The sequence below is a fragment of the Malaclemys terrapin genome, chromosome 10 (genome assembly GCF_027887155.1).
Source record: "Malaclemys terrapin pileata isolate rMalTer1 chromosome 10, rMalTer1.hap1, whole genome shotgun sequence".
Classification (NCBI taxonomy): domain Eukaryota; kingdom Metazoa; phylum Chordata; order Testudines; family Emydidae; genus Malaclemys; species Malaclemys terrapin.
The window spans coordinates 67,672,878-67,695,229 of NC_071514.1; the positions used below are offsets into that span (position 1 = coordinate 67,672,878).

Here is a 22,352-nt window from a genome sequence, read left to right on the forward strand (position 1 = left end):
GGTTTTCTTTCAAGTCAGGAGATATTGCTGAAGATATTCACAGAGATATTGCTGTAGAAAATACATCTTTTATTACCATCCTAGGTGTCTGTTGTAGGCATTGTCTCTCCTGAAACAACTTTAGAGGTTGGTTCTTGAAAACAGTTTTGGGTAACAAAATTTTGCTGGTCAGTGTGGATTGGACAAAACATTTTTGACCACAGATAAGCTACTGGTTTTCATTCTTCCATTCATTGACAGCAATGAAGCTGTGTCAATTAACACTAACAGAGAACATGGATCAACTTTTTAGGTATGATATGGTTTAAGCCTATATTTAAAAGTGTTTTAAAACAGGTGAAAGAGTTGAAAACAGTGTAAATACCTTTTTGCCAAAGTTTTAACATGTCATTGGTGCCATACTGGTTTCAGCAAATGCCTTTCAAAAAAACTACCAAATGTGGGATCAAAGGATAGATGCGATAACTCAGTGCCAAAATGCTGCTTTTAGCCTCTACAAGGGCAAACATTTCTTCTGCATGATGTACAGCTGCAAGAGATTGAATTACAGCAGCAACTCCTGATGCTAGCAAATAGAACTATGGTCAAGTCACTTGAGAAACAAATCATAAGTACATTGGCAAGCTTTAGAGTTTAAGGCAAAAAGGGATCATCCAATTATCTATTCTGACCTGCCATATATTACACCACCACCACCACCGAGCACCCACACACTAAACCCAATAACCAAAATTAGACCAGGTATTACAGCCCTCCGGAGACTAAACTATTATGTGCCAGAGGCAGAGGAAAAGAGGAACTGAGGTGTACCAAGGCCCCTGCAATGGCAGGGAACTGATTAAGTGAGATATAACCAGATAATCCTGGCAAGTGACCAGTACTCCATGCTGCAGAATAAGACAAAAAACAACCACCACAAAAACCAAGGTCACTGCCAATCTGACCTTGGGAAAAATTCCTTCTCAACTCCACATATGGTGATCAGTTAGCCCCTGAGCATGTGAGCAAGAATCAGCCAGCTAAGAACAGGAGACAGAGAATTCTCAGTGCCACTTCAGAGCACTGACCCAACCTATCCAGTGTCCCATCTCTAGCTGTGGCCCTCTCTGATGCTTAAGATGAAGGAGACCAAAAAACCCCAGAATACGTTAGAGGCGGGAGAGGAGAGGAAATATTTGCACTGTAAAAAAAGTGCAATCTACAGGTTGAAGCATGAAAGGCAAATATTTGTAATAAAAAATAATATAAAGAGAGCACTGACACTTTGTATTTTGTGTTGCAATTGAAATCAATATATTTGAAAATGTAGAAAAACATCCAAAAATATTCATAAGAAATTTAAATTGGTATTCTATCACTGTTTAACAGTGCGATTAAAACTGATTAATGATACTTAATTTTTTTAATTGAGTTAATTTGTTTTGAGTTTACTGTGATTAATTGACAGCTCTAATAGTTTAGCTGTTTTCCAGTAAGGTCAGACTTTGATAATTGCAAAACACTACACCACAATATTGATTTAAAGAATTTCACTACAAGAGTAATCAAATTCTTTCATTCACAAAGGACCCAAGGAAAAAAAGACTCAAAATGTAAGGATTCAAGTTGTGTATGTCAATGGAAAATACTTCCATATTTAAAGTACTTAAAAGAGCATTGAAAAGGTTTTTACTGCCTGTCAAGAATTTTTTCCCTGCTACTTTAGTTCTCCAATAAAAAAGCTTCAATTAAAAAACACAGACTTTTTTTCCCAGTCTTATACTACACTGCAAAGGAATCCAATTTTCAGTTCCACACAGGACACTCAAAAAATCAAACAAATCTCAGCTTCTCCAAATGTCTCTTTATAGAATAATATGATATACATATGACAAATGGGAGAAGCTTCACAATCAACCTCTATGAGGCATTTAAAGGTATAAGCACAGCAGATCTAGTGGAGGATGAAACTACTTTACCCTTTGTCTTACTCCAACAAAAGTGTAGTCTTCTAGACGTGTCCATTTTACTTTACTATTAAACCTTTCATCAAAGCCACACACACTAATGCACTTCTGAGCTTAATTCCTCTTAATGCAAGTTATATCTAGTACTGGCACTCTCACACGTTTTCAAGGATATTATAAAGCGATAAATGCTGACTCCCACAATGATCTCACCCACATTCTATCCAGGGCCAAATAGACTGAGGAATTTTGAGTGCCACCAGAAGGAGGATCACTGGAAACAAAAATAACACAATATTTAAAAACACCCTCATCTCCTCATTAGCCAAAATTTGCTTAATTCAAAATAAAATGGGTTCTTACTGAACACTTGTAACATCAGAGATATTAAGCTTACAAACATGCTAGCTTGCTGCAGATGAAAACTGCCCCATTCTAACTACAGTAGAGTCCTTATTATAGGCACCAATTGGGGACTAAGGAGTTCATAAAACAGAAAAAAATCTGTAATATTGAATATCTCAAAATTACAGTAGGCATGATGCATATGTGACAGAATGATGCACTGCATCACTGTCTTGTCCTTCAAGGTGATATCAAGTGCATTGAAGGCATCAGAATGTGAAAGGATGTCAATGTGTTCTTCATTGGCATAAATTTTACTATATGATATTTTTTCCCCATCAGGAAAACACTCATAAGATTAGTGTATGTAACATCAATGTTCTACTGTATCACACATTTTTTGGTCTACCAAAAATATTCCCTAGTTTGGCATTTAAATAGTCTCCAGCATAGTGGTATGAGCACTTCCCAAATATCTGAAATAGAAAACACTTACTCTCTACTCCCAAACTGAACCAGCAGCAATCTATTCAATCATCTCTCATTACAACCATTCCTCCTTCAACATAATGGGCAAAAGTTCATAAAAACATACCTCAAAAGTGTGCCATCACCTTATATATAAATACCATTCTAAAACTCTGTAGAGACCTTGACACTCCTCTACTTGAAAAGTGAAAGACAACTTTTTTATCTATATTCCTAATGCAGAAAAATTGTCTTGTCAAGGAGAGGTAACCTAGACCTATTCTTGTAGTGAGGCTGCCTTGCAGCATCTACCAGATTGGGAGACACCACTTGAGTATTTCTTCCTCATTATTATTAGCGTTTAGGAGCTCTCATCATGAACCTGGACTCTATTGTACTATGCCAGGGGTCGGCAACCTATGGCACGCGGCTCGCCAGGATAAGCACCCTGGCGGGCCAGGAGTTTGTTTACCAGGTTCAGCCGACATCCCAGGCCAATGGGGGTGGCGGAAAGCTGCGGCCAACACATCCGTCGCCCGCGCCACTTCCCGCAACCCCCATTGACCTGGGACGGCGAACTGCGGCTAGTGGGAGCTGCGATAGGCCGAACCGGCCGGCGCAGCAGGTAAACAAACTGGCCCGGCAAGCCGCGTGCCAGAGGTTGCCGACCCCTGTACTACGCACTGTATCAATATAACAAAGACAGTCCCTGACAAAAAAAAAATTAAGTGCCTTAAGCACTGTCCTTTTGCTCTGGACTTGCAGCTGAAGCACTCTCCAAGGTCCTCTTTTAAACTTTTTTAGATGTACAAGTTAGCTAGTTTTTCATTTTCTACAGCACAAAGTCACAAATAAGCATTTCAAAAAAACCAAACCATTTTCAGATAGTACTTAACTCAGCTGTAGAAATGATGACCACTTTAGACAGAGATGTAGTTAACTGTCAGCTCTTAATAGGACTGTGTCTTCCTTATAAGTCTAAACATCACCTAGCATGCTTTGGGCACTACTGTAGTATAAATAATAATGGAACAAAAAAAACACCTGACCTTGAGCTCTGTGGACTGTGTACCTCACCAACTTTGCAAAACATAAAAACTTTAAGTATAACAGGGGTAGCCGTATTAGTCTGAATCTGTAAAAAGCAACAGAGGGTCCTGTGGCACCTTTGAGACTAACAGAAGTATTGGGAGCATAAGCTTTCGTGGGTAAGAACTTCACTTCTTGCATCTGAAGAAGTGAGGTTCTTACCCACAAAAGCTTATGCTCCCAATACTTCTGTTAGTCTCAAGGGTGCCACAGGACCCTCTGTTGCTTTATAAAAACTTTAGTTGTCTAAAATACTCAGACCATTGTAACAGCTTGCCTCTTTCTACATTATTATTAGCCAAAACATTACATACTAACGCATGGCTTTTTTTTTTTTTTCAAAAATATTTTCTACGATGTCTCATAATCAATAAATTCTTCACTAATGGACAGCAATCTTTTTGTCAATAATGATGGAATGATATCTGCTATGTGTCTTTCCTGTATAGATTTTTCTCCTCATTTTCTCCTTACCTTCTGCTGTTTGACCTTCTCTTTTCAGCATCTGGACAGCTCCTACATACTTCTTGAGTTGTACTTTCAGCACTTCATTCTCCCTGCAGGTACAACAGTAAGAGAAAAATATTAGTACATTACCAAATATAAAAAGATATCATTTGTTTCAGATGTGAAATGGGTTAAAAATCATCATTCATAAATATTACTATGTTCTATCTTCAAAACTAAAAGCAGTAACCTGTAAAGAGAATTACCACAAAGGTAGTATCTAACATATAAGTCAGTAACACTGCAATAGGGAAACTAGTTTTCCAGCATGAGGGAAATATGTGGCCAAGTGAAATATAGGCCAATCAATACAATATAGTAGATCATTTATACTCACAGGTTCTACATTACTTTCTGTCTATATTAAGCATCTCTAACCACATATCCACCATCATCATAGATCTAAGTGACTGTGGCTTGCATGCCAAAAGTACAGCTGGTTAATAATTGAGGATGGACTATAAACAAAGAAATGCAGTGGTTCACATTACATACTAGTTATTTTATTCTATTTTTCCTATGGTCTAAGTATTTACTGCTAAACGAATAAATAATTAATTCAGAACTTGAAAATGACTGTACTAGTGAAAGAGACTGACAGCCCTCTTTGTAAAAAAAATATTCAGAATGTAATTTTCAACGTACAGCTGCTAATTGAGAAGAATTCAGTAAAGTGTAAGTTATACATTTTTATTCTGCTATTTTTCAAAGTTTATCTTCTACTTCCTTATTATTTTCAATTGGAGAGAAGCAAGTATTTAAATGTCCCACTATTTTTCTGCCTCTTGTGACACTAAAAGCTTTAGTTAAGGTCTGAAATAGAAAAGGATTGTAACAGCTTAAATTTCAAACAAAGATATAAATCAGCCACCCCTTTGAGTTCATTCAATCTCATGAATTCAATAGAAGCATGTATACAGAAGAAACAGAATTTAACTTTGTCAAGCAAGTGAATACAGAAAACCCTTATGTAATAAAGCTTCTAAATAATCTCACTCAACATGGCATAAAAAGCACTTCATACTGCAAATGTTTTGCAAGTGGTTTGGAAGTAGACTCCACCTGTAACAAGAAGAGACTTGGCTTTCCAATAGTTCCCTCAAAACAAGAGGCTTTTTTCAGTATAGTAGACACTTGTCACTCTCAAACTACAGATTTATAACTATGCAGAACAGTCTGTCACAGAAAATTAGAAATGAAGATGCAGAATCAACTGTTTAGAAAGATTGCTTTTCTGAAACAGATATACCAGGTGGAAAAGCCTTGGAGGCACAGTCTCTTTTAGAGGAAGCATGCTAATTTGGCAGTTAGACTGGTTGGGGGAAGGGGGGAGTATGCAATGCCTCAGAGGCAGTCCAAATAGCAGTCCAAAAAAGGCAGTCCAAAAAACTTTAAAGAGCTACAACTATCCCAATAGATAGTTCTCTCAGGTCCCTACAGAAGGGTATCTTCTGTAGGAGTGCTGCCCGCCCGTCAAGATCCTCTTCCACCCCACTCAAAACATAAAGCGCCGCAAATTGCACTCCAGTAATAGCACTATGCCACCGAAAGATACCGTCAACAGAGTCGATACTAAATTACATTGAACTCTTTTAATTATTTGTTATGCAGGATGAGGAAAGGGGACATTAATGGGAGAATGTAATACTAAATTAACCTTTTTAAAATGGCTAATTTCAACCTAATTATGCAATGCCAATGGAAATAGGACGAATTTGAAACTTTAACACTCTTTTAGAGTTGATATGGGGCTATGAAAACTGGACAGGAACACACTACTTGAATTTATTTTAAATACTGTCGAAAGCATGAAATTAGGTGCCAGCAACTGCACTTAATCCTCTACCACACAGCAAGCAGACTTAAATCTCCACAGCAAAAGTCACAGCACTCTTACTTTCTCACCATTAATCTGGACTCAACAGAAATTCATTTCTGGTTCCACTTTCCTGGAGGGAAAGGTTTTCAATTTCCAATCATTCTGCAATCCCACAATTGCAGCATCAAATACTGCCTTTGAGTCTGAAAGTAAATCCAACTATTCTGCTAGATTCCCAATCAAGTTCAGCCTAGAATAGTAACAATAGAATTTTTAACTGTAGCCTCGAGTTTCTGTGACACAATCTAATAAAAATATTGAGAAAGTCATACTTATTTTGTCACAATTGTGCTGCCATCAAGCAATCCACACTTCAGCTGCAGTAATTTAAACACTCACTGTTAAAATAAAGGGAGGGCTTTCCCTTGGGACTATCTTAAGAAATGATTACTATATAAAAATGACAATATAGAACATTAAAGAGATCAGAATTCTTAGGAATTTACTGGAAAATTAGGCTGCTGCTATATTCTTTATTTAAAGGCCATACAGTTGTCAAGTCAGATTTCTGGTCAATGCAACCTCAGTTTAATTCAGTCCCCTAATAGCAGTTTGCTAAATCCTGTGGGGAAGGAACTATTCATTACTTAACTATGACATTTTAATAAAGTCCTTGAATGTTTTATGCATTTTAGGATATTTTTAATTTCCTAAATATGTAAACTACAAAAACAAGTCTTTTTTTTCTTCAGATGGAAAGGAGAGAGGTGAGATTTAGAATAAGAAAACACAGAAATATTGTTTAATCTCATGTATTAAATGATGATAGGATTAGGTAACTCATTCTTGGAAAATACTATATTTTATACCAAAATCATGGAGGAAACATTTGTCATTAACAGTGCAGACTTATCTATATTTATAACTATCTTCAGTTTCGAATTAGGAGGGTTAAACATCAAAAGAATCGCAAGGCATGATAAACACTAGAATTTTAAAGAAGCATTTTTAAGTTTGGGAAGAGAACTAATACCATTTAAAAATATTAAAATTATACTATTGTACAAAGAACTCAAAAAAAAAAAAAAACCCCAAAGTACACATTCACTTCACAAAGGTGGTTAAATCACATAGGATTTCCTTATTAAGACAATTTCAAAGCAAGCTATCATAGTTCAGTTCACATCTCATTTTCAAATGTGTCTCTTTATAAATCAATTGGCCTAATATTACTTATTAGTCCTGAACATTTATTTTATAAGACCAGCAGCAACAATCTAAATTCTAACATAGCACCCATCCCTGTGGTGTGTGAATTTCTATAGCTTTTTATCTAAGGATCTCAAGACACATAACACCTGATTTAACACCCACGGAAATTGTCTTTCCATTGACTTCACGGGAGTTAGATCAGGCTTGAGGGAACTTTGAGTGGAACTGGGAGGGAAGAGATAGGGAGCAGAAAAGGAGCTAGGGACTGTGGGGAAGGGACAGATTGGCTGGACAAAGTTGAGTGGGACAAGGAGTGGGGTTTGGGGTGGGCAAAGAGCAAGAGACAGGACTGGAATAAGGACAGTGTGGAGAAGACAGGAACACGTGTCAGGCAGGTGGCGCAAACGTGTAGAAAAGTCTGTTCCCACTAAAGCACACTCTCCTCCAGAACCTGAATAGAACCCAAGATTCTCAAGTATTCCTCTGCAGTGAGTAAATAGCTGTGAAACCCACTAGCAAAACGTGCCTCTCATCTCCCTCTAATGGCTGGCCCACAGAGGACAACAACCTACTATTGCTAGCAGTGTGTTAGCTCAACTACCAGAGGTCTATGCTGTGGATCGAAAGGTTACAACCCTGCTGATGACCCATCCTCCTCTTCCCTGTATACAGTCTTTTATTTGAGTATGCGACTTATAAACTAACAAGGTGACTAATTTTTTTGGGGGGGGGAGGTCAAAATTACACACAATTTCCCATTTTTGTGTAGACAATATTACAAAGTTTGCTTTTGACAAAACAGATTTGTTTTCCAAATGCTCGTTTTTAGTAGGATGATTAGACAAATACAGCATAAACCTACATTTCAATATAAAAAGTGACAGCTTGTATACATCTCTAAAGGCAAGGGGGATTTTTGTCAAACTAATATTCAGTCTGAAATTGATTCAAGTAGTAGGAGGTGGTTGTCAATAGTTTTGCAACTGTATTCCACATCAAAAAATATGGAACGTATTTCAAAGTTTTAACAAATGTGAACATTTTGTATTTCAAAAATTCATTGGTTATTAACCTTTTATCAAAACATGCTTTTCAAAGCTAATTTCACTGGCATAGATAATATTGTAGCTTCTCGAGACTTTATAATTAAATGATATAGTTAGCTTTTTCCTGTGTAATTTTTCCCCAAGGCAAATCAAACAATTACAGACTTTCTTGACTAGGGTGTTTCCGCCTTTGATAACAGTATTGCTTTGAAAATAAAGTAAAAATATGTCACTAACAGTCACAAAGCACTATTGGACTATAATGCATTACAGGCAAAAGAACAGAACACATTTCGCAGGAAAGTAAATATTAAAATTCCAACAGCAATCCAAGAAAAACCAGGAACTTGCTAAAAGGAAGAAGACAATAGGCTGTACTCAAAGGTGAACTTTTGGACTTCTAGTGGAGTTCCTCCAGGATTGGTTTTGGGACCAATCTTATTTAATATTTTTATTAATGAGGTAGACACAAAAGGTAGGAGTGTGCTAAAGAAATTTGCTGATACAAAGTTGGGAGGATTCAATAATACAGAGGAGGATTGGAATATTATAGAGCAGGGGTCGGCAAGGTTTGGCACGCGGCTCTCCAGGGTAAGCACCCTGGCGGGCCGGGCCAGTTTTATTTACCTGCTGACGCGGCAGGTTCGGCCGATCGTGGCCCCCACTGGCCGCAGTTCGCCATCCAGGGCCAATACCCTGGCGAGCCGCCTGCCGAACGTTGCCGACCCGTTATAGAGGAAGAACTGGATGGCCTTGAAGACTGGAGTAACAGAAACAGGATTAAATGTAATAGGTCAAAATGCAAGGTCATGCACTTAGGGTTTAACAACAAGAATTTCTGCTATAAGCTGGGGTTTGTCAGTTGGAAGCAACAAAGGAGTAGGGAGACCTAAGTGTGTAGGTCGACCACAGAATGACTATGAGCTGCAAATGTGATGCTTCTGCAAAAAAGGCAAAGGCAATCGTAGGATGTATCATGTGAGGCACTTCCAATAGAGACAGAGACGTTATTAATGTCATTATACAAGGCACGGGTAAAACCTCATTTGGAATAATGTGTACAATTCTCCTCACTCATATTTCAAGAAAGAGTAATTTAAATTGGAACAGGTGTAGAGAAGAGCTACTAAAATGATCAGGAGAATGGAAGACCTATCTTATGAGATATGACTAAAGAATGTGGCTTGTTTAGATTAGCAAAAGGAAGGCTGAGAAACATCAGGGGTAAACACCAGGGATGGGGAAGAGCTATTTAAGTTAAAGGATAATGTTGCCACAAGAACAAATGGGTATAAACTGGCCATGAACAAATTCAAGCTGGAAATCAGGTGAAGGTTCTGAAACAGCCTACCAGTAAGACAGTGGTTCTCAAACTGGGGGTCATGACCCTCAGGGGGTCACAAGGTTATTACATGGGGGTCAGAAGCTGTCAGCCTCCACTCCCAAACCTCACTTTGCCTCCAACATGTATAATAGTGTTAAACATTTAAAAAATGGGGGGAGGGATAGCTCAGTGGTTTGAGCATTGGCCTGCTAAACCCAGGGTTGTGAGTTCAATCCTTGAGGGGGCCACTTAGGAATCTGGGGCAAAAATCAGTACTTGCTCCTGCTAGAGAAGGCAGAGGGCTGGACTTGATGATCTTTCAAGGTCCCTTCCAGTTCTAGGAGATAGGATATCTCCATTAATTTATTTATTTATTTAATTTATAAGGAGGGGGTCGCACTCATAAACTGTGTGAAAGGGATCACCAATACAAAAAATTTTAGAACCATTACAATAAGAGTTCTTGGGGTGTGTGGTTGACTGATCAGTTCGTAAGTCAGGTGTTCATAACTCTGAAGTTCTACTGTATCTCACTTAATTTCCTGCCATTAAAGGGGTCTTGGGCACTGGTGCACCTTGATCCCTTCTATTCTCTGCCTGTGGCACATAATTAAGGCTGCAAGTTTGTCACAGAGGTCACATTTGTCATGGAGCTGCGGGGGCAGTGCCTGCAGTAGCACTAGATTCCCATTACTGATGTGAGAATCATGGCTTCCAAGACTCTAAAATGAAACACAGCTAATAATGCTTAAATAGGGCATTAATTTTCAACAGCAGTGTCAAGCTTCTTCACTATTTTAAAGGAATGGTTATGGTAAGAAATTCATTCTTACACATGTATAAAATATTGCTTGCTGAAGACAGGCATTCTATTTTCACAATAACTATTAATGACACACAGACCGATACTTCCTTAGCAACAGTTAATACTGTTCATACTGCCTTTCTTTAAAACTACATGAGAAGAAGAATCATCAAGTAAGCAGTGATTGCAAGTCTTCCAATAGTTAAAAATCTCTATTTCCGCAGTAATTCTGAAGTTGAAGTAATTATCTCTATCCCCATTTTATCTTAGACAACCTAGTACTCAAGGAAACACTGCTTAAAATTACTCAAAAAAACCCCAGAACTACTCCATCTTTATGTATTTTGGCAATATAAAAGTGTCAAAATTTTGCAAACTGAAATGATTCTTAATATGACTGCACTTAGTTTAATGTACCTGCCTTTTAATTCATTATATATATATATATATATATAATACTCTATGCAAAACAGAAAATTCTACAAATCAAATGCAATTCCTCGCCTACATTATACGTCAACTCTGAATAGCTAAGGTTCCAAAACTGTAATATACTGAAGCAACCAAATATAGATAAGCTACGCCAATAATAATGGCTATACAAGTGATGCAAAATTAATCAGGGTGGCAGCTGGAGGAGCAGGAGGCAGTTTCTGTTCAAGGACTGACTCAGTAGCCTTGGCAGCTGGCAGACACCGAACTCATTCAGCACCAGTTCAATAAGCCTCTCCAGTAGCGAATGCTCCCATTCCCTTTGGCCTCCTGCTCCATGAACCAGTTCATTAGCAGTGACTCCTGCTGAAGAGCCTGCTCCTGCTGTGCCCTGAGGAATTCAAACTGCTCCTGATTTCTCCTATCCATCTCTATGAACAGCTTTTCCAGGGTCCTTCTCCATCTGCCTCTGATGTCCTCCTTGCCGAAGGGTTTTCCTCTCAGGTACCAAAGGTCCTGCCAATTCAAAGACAAAAGTCGCATAATATTTTTTTTTTCCTTTGGAAGAAGCTGAGAAATCCTCCCACATAACACAACTTTTCTGTAGAAGGCCACAATTTCGATACTTTTCAGCATTCCAGGAATGCAACTGTTGGACGATTCTTGATTTTCAGACAACTTTTGCAGCCCATGAGGAAGGAGCAGAAGCTTCTAGTGGTAAAATACAAATACTAATGTTTTAAAAAACATAAAATGTTCATAGTGTCTCAAGGGGACGGGAGGCGGAGCAGTTCCTTCTAGGGCCTATATTGCCATTTGCAATTTCTTCTCCAGATGTTGGCAAGTCTTTAAAGAATATGGCAGTTTTCAAGGTACCAAAATGGAAGAAAGAAGTCTTCCAGTTTTGTGAAAGAGATCCAGCAATCTATGCCAGAGAGATGTTTCTGCTAATGTTCCCCTTTACACGTTGCTGAATGGAGGGATTTGGTCAGTTATGAAGGTGGACCAAGCAGATTTGCACTGCCGTTGAACCTCAAGACTCAGCTAGAGTTTCTGCTACACCAGAAATTTGCTTAAATATGCTTAAAGGACTGGCAGGAAATTCAACTGGAAGTTAACTATATTCTCAGCTAACATACAGCGTTTCTGTGCAAAGGGAGATGCAAACCACAAACACTGCTCATCCGACCCACTCAGGCATCACCAGAAAATCCTGTCCTTGTGCCTACATAACAACAGTGAAATGGACAGGGAAAGAAACCCTTTAAGAAAACCACCACAACTTTAATTTCCTGAAGTTTCACATCAGCACAATAAACCACTTGCCTCTCTGTTGCAAAGGGACACTGCACTGTGTTTATTCAACTGCCAGGCTGGATCCTTCTCCCATTCCCATTTCCCCCAGCCTCTGCAGCATGACTCAGTGTCAGAAGAGACCAGACATCAGGGACAGGGATGGTAAAAATTGTGTCATCTTCCAAGGGGCAAAGGATTGATGCGACTAACTTTTCCTCAGACATATGATACGGCTAGCTTCTCGCTGGAACACATCAAGGGAGACTATGTCAGGCTGGGAAAGACGCTTAAGAAAATCGAGGCTCAGGTGATCTTCAGTGGGATTCTGCCTGTTCCCAAGGAAGGGCAACAAAGGTGTGACAAGATTATGACGAACAACAGATGGCTCAGGCAGTGGTGCTATAAGGAAGGCTTTGGGATGTCTGGCCACTGGGAGGCATTCATGGACAGAGGACTGTACTCTCGGGATGGATTTCACCTGAGTAAGGAGGGAAATAGACTTCTAGGATAGAGGCTTGCACAACTGATTAAGGGAGCTTTAAACTAGGAATTTGGGGGAGATGGTTGGGAGATGTCCAGGTAATCTCCATGCCGGATTTTAACATTGAGAGGGAAGAAAACCAAGTAAGAAAGGATACAGCCATGGGTAGGAGAACGGACATAAGGAGGAAAGTTAGTGTAGATACCAGTCTAATAGGTGATACTGACGGTAGAATGTCTGTGCCTAATCGGGTAAAGAATGTGAGCGAAGCCAAAGAGCAAAAATTAAGATGTTTGTACACCAATGCGAGGAGCCTAGGTAACAAAATAGAGGAACTAGAGCTACTGGTGCAGGAAGAGAAACCAGATATTATAGGGATAACAAATATGGTGGAATAGTAGTCATGACTGGAGTACAGGTATTGAAGGGTATGTTCTGTTTAGGAAAGACAGAAATAAAGGCAAAGGTGGTGGAGTACCATTGTATATCAATGATGAGGTAGACTGTAAAGAAATAAGAAGTGATGGAATGGATAAGACAGAGTCTGCCTGCGCAAAAATCACATTGGGGAAGAAAGCTACTAGAGCCTTCCCTGGGATAGTGCTTGGGGTGTGCTATAAACCACCGGGATCTGATTGAGATATGGATAGAGACCTCTTTAAATGTTTTTAATGAAGTAAATTCTAATGGGAATTGTGTGATCATGGGAGACTTTAACTTCCCAGATATAGACTGGAAGACAAGTGCTAGTAATAATAATAGGGCTCAGATTTTCCTGGATGCAATAGCTAATGAATTCCTTCACCAAGTAGTTGCTGAACCAACAAGAGGGGATGCATTTTAGATTTGGTTTTGGTGAGTAGTGAAGACCTCATAGAAGAAATGGCTATAGGGGACAACCTTGGTTCAAGCGATCATGAGCTAATTCAGTTCAAACTAAATGGAAGGATAAACAAAAATAGAACTGTGACTAGGGTTTTTGATTTCAAAAGGGCTAATTTTAAAAAATTAAGGAAATTAGTTAGGGAAGTGGATTGGACTGAAGAACTTGTGGATGCAAAGGTGGAGGAGGCCTGGAATTACTTCAAGTCAAAGTTGCAGAAACTATCAGAAGCCTGCATCCCAAGAAAGGGGAAAAAATTCAGAGGCAGGAGTTGTAGACCAAGCTGGATAAGCAAGCATCTCAGAGAGGTGATTACGAAAAAGCAGAAAGCCTACAAGGAGTGGAAGATGGGAGGGATCAGCAAGGAAAGCTACCTTATTGAGGTCAGAACATGTAGGGATAACATGAGAAAGGCCAAAAGCCGTGCAGAGTTGGACCTTGCAAAGGGAATTAAAAACAAAAATAAAAGGTTCTATAGCCATATAAATAAGAAGAAAACAAAGAAAGAAGAAGTGGGACCGCTAAACATTGAAGATGGAGTGGAGGTTAAGGATAATCTAGGCATGACCCAATATCTAAACAAATACTTTGCCTCAGTCTTTAATGAGGAGCTTAGGGATAATGGTAGAATGACAAATGTGAATGAGGATATGGAGGTAGATACTACCACATCCAAGGTAGAAGACAAACTCGAACAATGGGACTAAATCAGGGGGCCCAATAATCTTCATCCAAGAATATTAAAGGAACTAGCACATGAAATTGCAAGCCCATTAGCAAGAATTTTTAATGAAGCTGTAAACTCAGGGGTTGTACCATATGACTGGAGAATTGCTAATATAGTTCCTATTTTTAAGAAAGGGAAAAAAAGTGATCCGGGTAACTACAGGCCTGTTAGTTTGAAATCTGTAGTATGCAAGGTCTTGGGAAAAAATTTGAAGGAGAAAGTAGTTAAGGACATTGAGGTCAATGGTAATTGGGACAAAATACAACATGGTTTTACAAAAGGTAGCTCGTGCCAAACCAACCTGATCTCCTTCTTTGAGAAGGTAACAGATCATTTAGACAAAGGATACGCAGTGGATCTAATTTACCTCAATTTCAGTAAGGCATTTGATATGATTCCACATGGGGAATTATTAGCTAAATTGGAAAAGATGGGGATCAATATGAAAATTGAAAGATGGATAAGGAACTGGTTAAAGGGGAGACTACAATGGATCATACTGAAAGGTGAACTGTCAGGCTGGAGGAAGGTTACTAGTGGAGTTCCTCAGGGATCAGTTTTGGGATCAATCTTATTTAATCTGTTTATTACTGACCTTGGCACAAAAAGTGGGAATGTGCTAATAAAGTTTGTGGATGTCACAAAGCTGGGAGGTATTGCCAATACAAAGAAGGACTGGGATATCATACAGGAAGATCTGGATGACCTTGTAAACTGGAGTAATAGTAATAGGATGAAATTTAATAGTGAAAAGTGCAAGATCATGAATTTAGGGATTAATAACAAGAATTTTTGTTATAAGCTGGTTGGAAGTAACAGAGGAGGAGAAGGACCTCGGAGTATTGGTTGATCACAGGATGACTATGAGCCGTCAATGTGATATGGCCGTGAAAAAAGCTAATGCGGTCTTGGGATGCATCAGGCGAGGTATTTCCAGTAGAGATAAGGAGGTGTTAGTACCGTTATACAAGGCACTGGTGAGACCTCATCTGGAATACTGTGTGCAGTTCTGGTCTCCCATGTTTAAGAAGGATGAATTCAAACTGGAACAGGTACAGAGAAGGGCTACTAGGATGATCCAAGGAAGGGAAAACCTGTCTTATGAAAGGAGACTCAAAGAACTTGGCTTGTTTAGCCTAACCAAAAGAAGGCTGAGAGGAGATATGATTGCTCTCTACAAATATATCAGAGGGAAAAATACCAGGGAGGAAGAGGAATTATTTAATCTCAGTACCAATGTGAACACAAGAACAAATGGATATAAACTGGCCATCAGGAAGTTTAGACTTGAAATTATATGAAGGTTTCTATCAGAGGAGTGAAGTTCTGGAACAGCCTTCCAAAGGGAGCAGTGGGGGCAAAAGACATATCTGGTTTCAAGACTAAGCTTGATAAGCTTATGGAGGGGATGGTATGATGGGATAGCCTAATTTTGGTAATTAATTGATCTTTGACTATTAGCGGTAAATATACCCAATGGCCTGTGATGGGATGTTAGATGGGTGGAATCTGAGTTACTAAGAGAATTCTTTCCCGGGTGTCTGGCTGGTGAGTCTTGCCCACATGCTCAGGGTTTAGCGGATCACCATATTTGGGGTCGGGAAGGAATTTTCCTCCAGGGCAGATTGGCAAAGGCCCTGGGGGGTTTTCGCCTTCCTCTGCAGCATGGGGCACGGGTCACTTGCTGGAGGATTCTCTGCACCTTGACATCTTTAAACCACGATTTGAGGACTTCAATAGCTCAGACAAGGTTAGGGATTTGATACAGGAATGGATGGGTGAGATTCTGTGGCCTGCGTTGTGCAGGAGGTCAGACTACACAATCATAATGGTCCCTTCTGATCTTAAAGTCTATGATTCTATGATTTAACCAAAGTGTTCTACGGCTGTGTTCTGTTTCCTTCCTGGACCTAACCCCACCTGACCCCTCCACTTCCCACCCTATCCCACCCCATAAATCTGCATGGCTCCTGTTTGTACAAAGCACTGAACTGCGTAATCTTCCAAGGGACAAAAGACAGCTGTTACTAACTTTAGAACTGCAACTGTGAGTCTTTTACAACTGTCCTATTCCTAACTGGGACCCTTCTAACCCACTCCTTCCCCCAGTTCACACCTGACTGTGCCTGTCCAAGGAATGCACAGACAGAGGAGCACAATGATTTTTTCCTTAACAGTCTGTTCTTAAGAAGTATCTTTAGCCAAATGCATAATAGTTGTTAATCAGACATCAATAAAATCATTGACCTATAACTGTGTCCTGCTTGGGGACCATTTTGGGATAAATGGATGGGGCTGGATGGAGGGGAAAGTTGGAGGAGTTTGGTTAGGGCATGACAATGGCATGCTTTCAGCACTGCAATTCAAACAGTTCAGAGACATAGTAACACATGGTATGTGGTCTAGGGAGGAAAAAAGTCAATGCACAGTACTTCAAAAGCCTTCAATCTTAAAATCAGGAATTCAACACCAGAGCAAGAGGAGACGTTTGAAGTCAGGGTGTGGGTCCAGTGCAACTTATCAGTCTCGGGTTCTGGTTCCTGCCACGACTCAGGGTCCTCCTCAGGTTCATTGAGGAGGCTTGCTCAACCAGCTTCTCTGAATAAAGGTACAGAATCATATGTTCTTCATCCTCCAGGTCTTCTGGGGCATCCTCAATGGGTCCCTGTTGCTTCCTTGCCCTTGCCCTCATCAGTATCCATCAGGCAATGAAGCCAGCAGGGCTGAGATGGAAATCATGAGCCACCTCTGGCTCTGTACTGGGAGCCTGTGACAGCTCCTCATAGAAGGGGCATGTACAACAAGCCCTCCCAGCATGATTGTTCGAGTCTTTGGCCTTCCTGTACATGAGACTCAAGTGCTTGATGAGTTCCCGGCACTGGGCCAGAGTCCGCTGAATGCCCACCTGCTCCAGCCTTTGTAAAATTCCCAGTACAGGTGAATGTTTCTGACACTTCAAGAGAAGTGGTGGAGGACAGTGTACTCCAACCACACACTGATCAGCACCCAGGTATGGTAGAGGGGCCAACCAGCTGCTCGTGGAGCAGGATCCATTTTCACCTGTATTGATCTGTAAAGAATGCAGCGGAAAGCTGTTCTGATACGGCCAGTGCAACTTGCTACTATCACTGAAAATGGGGAGACAGGGACCTTTATGAACTGGGAAAGGGCCAGGAAGAAAAGGTGCGTTGTGGAAATGGGGTAGAGCACTATTGAAATTTGAGACCTGGTACATGTCCCTTACACTTATCCAGGTGCAAACTTACACAGATATGGGACCATGCCACAGATGAGGTATGTTCTTACCCACACCTCTCAGGCATGCTAGCTCACTCGCCCCTCTCCTTGCCTTCAGATATGTGCTTCTGGGGTTTAGGTGCAGACAATAGGGGAGTATGGCACAACCATGCACACTGACGCATATAATCACTAGCGTAGACATACCATAAGGCAACTGCTCTCCAACCCCTTATACTCCAGGACTGTCTTTCTATCACAGTTCCCTTCATCACATACTTCCCATTCTTTTCCAATGAATCCATCTCAACCTCTTCATCACCCATCACAGCTCCGCTGGGAGCAAAGAAGCGGGTGGAAGTGGCTGCATGCAAGGAGGGTATAGAAATAAGTGGGAATAATGAGAGAATAGTGAGGTGGGGAGGAGGATGGGGTCAGAGAGAAGCAGCAGTATGCATACAGTTAAGGTCAGAAGGCCTGTGCTATGGGAAGAGTGCGGTATTAGGGAGACCAACGTCTCTCTCCATACTCCCGCCTCAGCTCTCACGGCAGCACTGACTTGGTGCACAAGATGGTAGTGCAGTGAGGAATCTTTCAAGCACTCATATCCAAGCTCGGATAGTGTCAGGGAACCTTAAAGAGCTGTGACAGTCGGGTTCAAGGAATGTACTAATGAGAACTCTTGACATGTGTCCAGTCTCCCTCATATCGCTGATTATAACAACCACTAAGAACTGGGACATACAAATAGCTATGAGGAAGGGTGACAGTTGATTGAGATACCTCTGATGATACAATGGTCGTACTAGAGGAACCTGAGCCGTTAACCAGGGCTTTTCCATACTGTCATAACATTTAGATACAAAAATAGTTAATAACTTGGCTTAATTATAACCTTGTTTCAAATGTAGTCTATGCACAAGATTTCAATGGGTTCTACTTATGTGAAAAGTTTGAAGACTGTGTTATTCCATTATTAAGATCACTTAGAAAGACAAAAACAAAGGTCTGAGACTATTAATTTAAAGGTCTCAATTTTAATTTTAGCTCCAACCAATTAACTTGTAAATTCTCATAAAAATCCTTCTGTAGTAAAAGAATAAATGCTGTAATTTGGGGGCATATACACTGCATTCTTCATACAGAACAAAAAGGTTGAAACCCAGCTGTAAGTATAACAATCTCATCCCACAGTGCATCTGTGGAACTGTGGCTAGCGCCTTCATAATTTGTGATCAGATAGCTCCTGAAGTCCCAGTTAGAATCATGGGCCTTCCCCAGGAAATATCATGGAGTAGTTAATATCTATATCATATGTCAGATAGCCATGCTTAAAATCTTTTATGTGGTGGCTGCTGAGTTTTTGGCTTGCTCATATGTGAAAGTGTTTAGGTCAGGTGTAATGCCCCTAAAGATATCCAACTACATCATGAAAATCATGTTTCACTTTGATTAACCAGTTCAATTAATGTGAAACAAATCAATTAAGAAATGAATCATTAACAGTTCAAATATAATTAGTAATGTACATGAACATCAAGACTTTTTGGTTTGATGCACTTTATCCTTTTACATGCTATACTTATGAATACTCATACGCACAACTAATTAAGCTTTTGGCATTTTACTCTGAAGTAACGTCAACCATCTCTTATCTTAGGCATACATTTCTCAGTTTTTTTCATTGCTTTACTTTCGATTTTGCAACAGTCTGATACAAATAAATACTTGCTACAGTTTTGGCCTTTTTATTGAGAACAGAGGATTTATTTCAAAACTCATTTTTACCTATCCATAAATAGTTTCTTGGAAGTTATGTTAACAGACAAGATTTTTTACTTCTTCGGGAATTTTAGTGCACAGTAGTTGTTTATAAAGATAAAATAAAACCAGATAATGCTTTAGCTCTAGAGTCTCTCTTGGATTTTTTGGTTTATGAAGAATAATCAAAGACATTGGCTTTATACAATGCCTTTCCTCACCTCCCTTGCCTGTATACATCTGAATCTATACTCTAAAATATTGAAGTTGGGAAATGCTGTAGTTTGTGAAAAACTACAGAAATTCTTGCAGATCTCTGCTACATGTTAAGATTATTATTTTAAAAACTACTTAAAGTAATTGTTTGTATTCCTCCTACTATTGCTGGATATATGTCTAAAGGCTTGAATAATAATAGTAACACTAAATGACATCTGAGCCACTAATAATCTGGATAAATTGAGTCCACTTTTTGGTCTATGTTTTAAAACCAATTCTCCCACAATACTCCCAGAACCATATATTTGTTGCTATATGGGAGATCTGGCCCCTTAGTTGTGGTATATGCCCACTCAGTAATACCACTTTATATTGTTAATTTTATTTTTTCCAAGCGAACCAAGCGAATTAAAAATTCTAGTGAACATAAAGTCTCCACAACTTTTCAGCCCACTGTAGTTCTATTCTAACACACATTGGCATTGTCTGTTTCTTGTCTTTACTAGAATTATCTCTCTCTCTTCTATTGTTTAAATACATTTCCAAAGTGCTCACTGAAAATAAATGAGGTATGGAAATTGTTAAAGAGAATATTTTGGCAAATTTGGCAGAGAGGTTAGAGAAGTATTTTTCTTTCTGCTTTGATAATTTTTTCAACCATTATCCACTGCAAAAAATATATATTTGCTACTATGATTCATGCTGTAATTTTTAGAGAGTTTTTGCTTTAGTCAGTGCAAAATGCAAGTTAGTCTAAAACAATTTAAATCATCAAAATTACATGGTAAAGACATGCGAGTTAGACTGACGATCTACTACACACAATATTTTCTCATACACTGTTTAAAAAAAATCAACTTCAGGTCAGAAAGCTACTTTTGTAAGTTAAGAATGGAACAGAGTAACACAGTGTAATCTTTTATATATCTAAACTATTCTGGCCTGAAGAGAGTTTTAATTAAATGAATAAATTTCTAACAATACTGGATGTTAACGGGTACTTTGTCAGGAACTGAAAACACTCGTCTTGCTTCTAATCCAAGATTTACACAGAAATCCAAACATGTATTTTGTTCTGCTGACAACATACAATTTTTAAGAAGCTTCAAAATATTATATAGTTTTACATAAATCTAGTAAATTAACTGGAATGAAAAAAAATGTTGTACAAATGTCTCAATTGTGCATATATCCAAACAATATTAGTAAGGATATGGTTTGATCACAGAGGTCACGTATTCCGGGACTTGAACAGATCTCCATGACTTCTTCGGCTTCAGCCCCACCATGGCGGGGCTCAGGCTTCGACTACAGCCCCGCAGTGACCTTACCCTGATTTTATACACTTTTACCATGTCTGCTCCGTGAATTCTGCCAAATTTTACCATGGAAAAATTGTATCCATACATACGAGGTATAAATAACAACATTAACTGGAATCATAAAACTCCTGGGATTGCATGTAGAGCAGGGGTGGGCAAACTATGACGTGGGGGCCACATCCAGCCCTCCAGCCAGTTTAAACTGGCCCTCGAGTTCCTGCTGGGGAGCGGGGTCTGGGGCTTGCCCTCCTCCCGCGCTCCAGCCAGGGAGCAGGGACTGAGGCCACTCTGCGCACGCATGCTGAGGCTCCCGGAAGCAGCAGCATGTCCCCCCTCCAGCTCCTACACTTAGGGGCAACCAGAGGGCTGTGTACACTGCCCCCGCCTGAACCGTCACCCCCACAGCTCCCATTGGTTGGGAACTGCAGCTAATGGGAACTGTAGGGGCGGTGCCTGTGGACGGGGCAGCGCTCAGAGCCGCCTGGCCGCACCACCGCATAGGAGCGGGGACATGCCACTGCCTCCAGGAGCTACTTGAGGTAAGTGCCGCCCGAAGACTGCATCCCTGACCCCCTCCCATGCCCCAACTCCCTGCCCCAGTCCTGATCCCCCTCCCACCCTCTGAACCCCTTAGTCCCAGCCTGGAGCACCCTCCTACACCCCAAATCCCTCATCCCCAGCCTCACCCCAGAGCCCGTACCCCCCAGCCAGAGCCCTCACCCTCTCCTGCACCCCAACCGCAATTTCATGAGCATTCATGGCCCACCATACAATTTTCATACCCTCGGGCCAAAAAGTTTGCCTACTCCTGATGTACAGCCTGTCATCACACCACTAAACATGACTGCTAATGCAACCAAGTCTTTAAAAAAATTGCAAGGAGGGATAATTTAACAGAAGAGTTTGTCACAAAGGAAAATACTACATGCTTGGAAAGCTGTAAAATTGTTTTCTTTTGGCTAACATGGCATAGATTATGACCCAATGTAAAGTGTATTTGTGCTTCGTGTTAAAAGTTTTCATGGTAATCTTCCCATTCAAAAAAGTTTATACTAAGTATGAATGCCAGACAAGGTAATATGTCTTCTCCTGCAATATCCTTTGTAGTATGGACATTGTCTACTGAACAGCCTGTTTGTTAATTTGTCTGACTGACCTTTAATGTTAAAGCAATTCTATCTTCTCACTGCCTTTTCTTGGCATAGATGTCACATCTGTGAGAACACGAAGCGTTCACATTTATCTTTTCAAGATCAGGCAATTTCCTCATCTTCCATCTGAAATATTACATTTCACTGGATTTTCTATGTTTAAGAATACAAAAACTGTTTTCTCTTTGTGGATTCATTTTTAAACTCATCCTTTGATGGTTTATGGAATGGCACAAGCCAGCTTGCCATCATACAACAAGTAACTTAACAAACTGAAAGAAG

The 22,352-nt window shown here is 39.9% G+C and overlaps 1 protein-coding gene across 4 annotated transcripts in view; it reads right to left on the reverse strand.

Annotated features, from left to right (window-relative positions):
- Positions 1 to 22,352, reverse strand: part of SNX29 (sorting nexin 29) — a 490,357-nt gene that overhangs the window by 353,080 nt on the left and 114,925 nt on the right. For all 4 annotated transcript variants that reach the window (XM_054042042.1, XM_054042043.1, XM_054042041.1 and 1 more), the window contains one exon: positions 4,323 to 4,405. In XM_054042042.1, the coding sequence (XP_053898017.1) occupies positions 4,323 to 4,405 (83 nt within the window). The remainder of the gene's footprint in view (positions 1 to 4,322; positions 4,406 to 22,352) is intronic.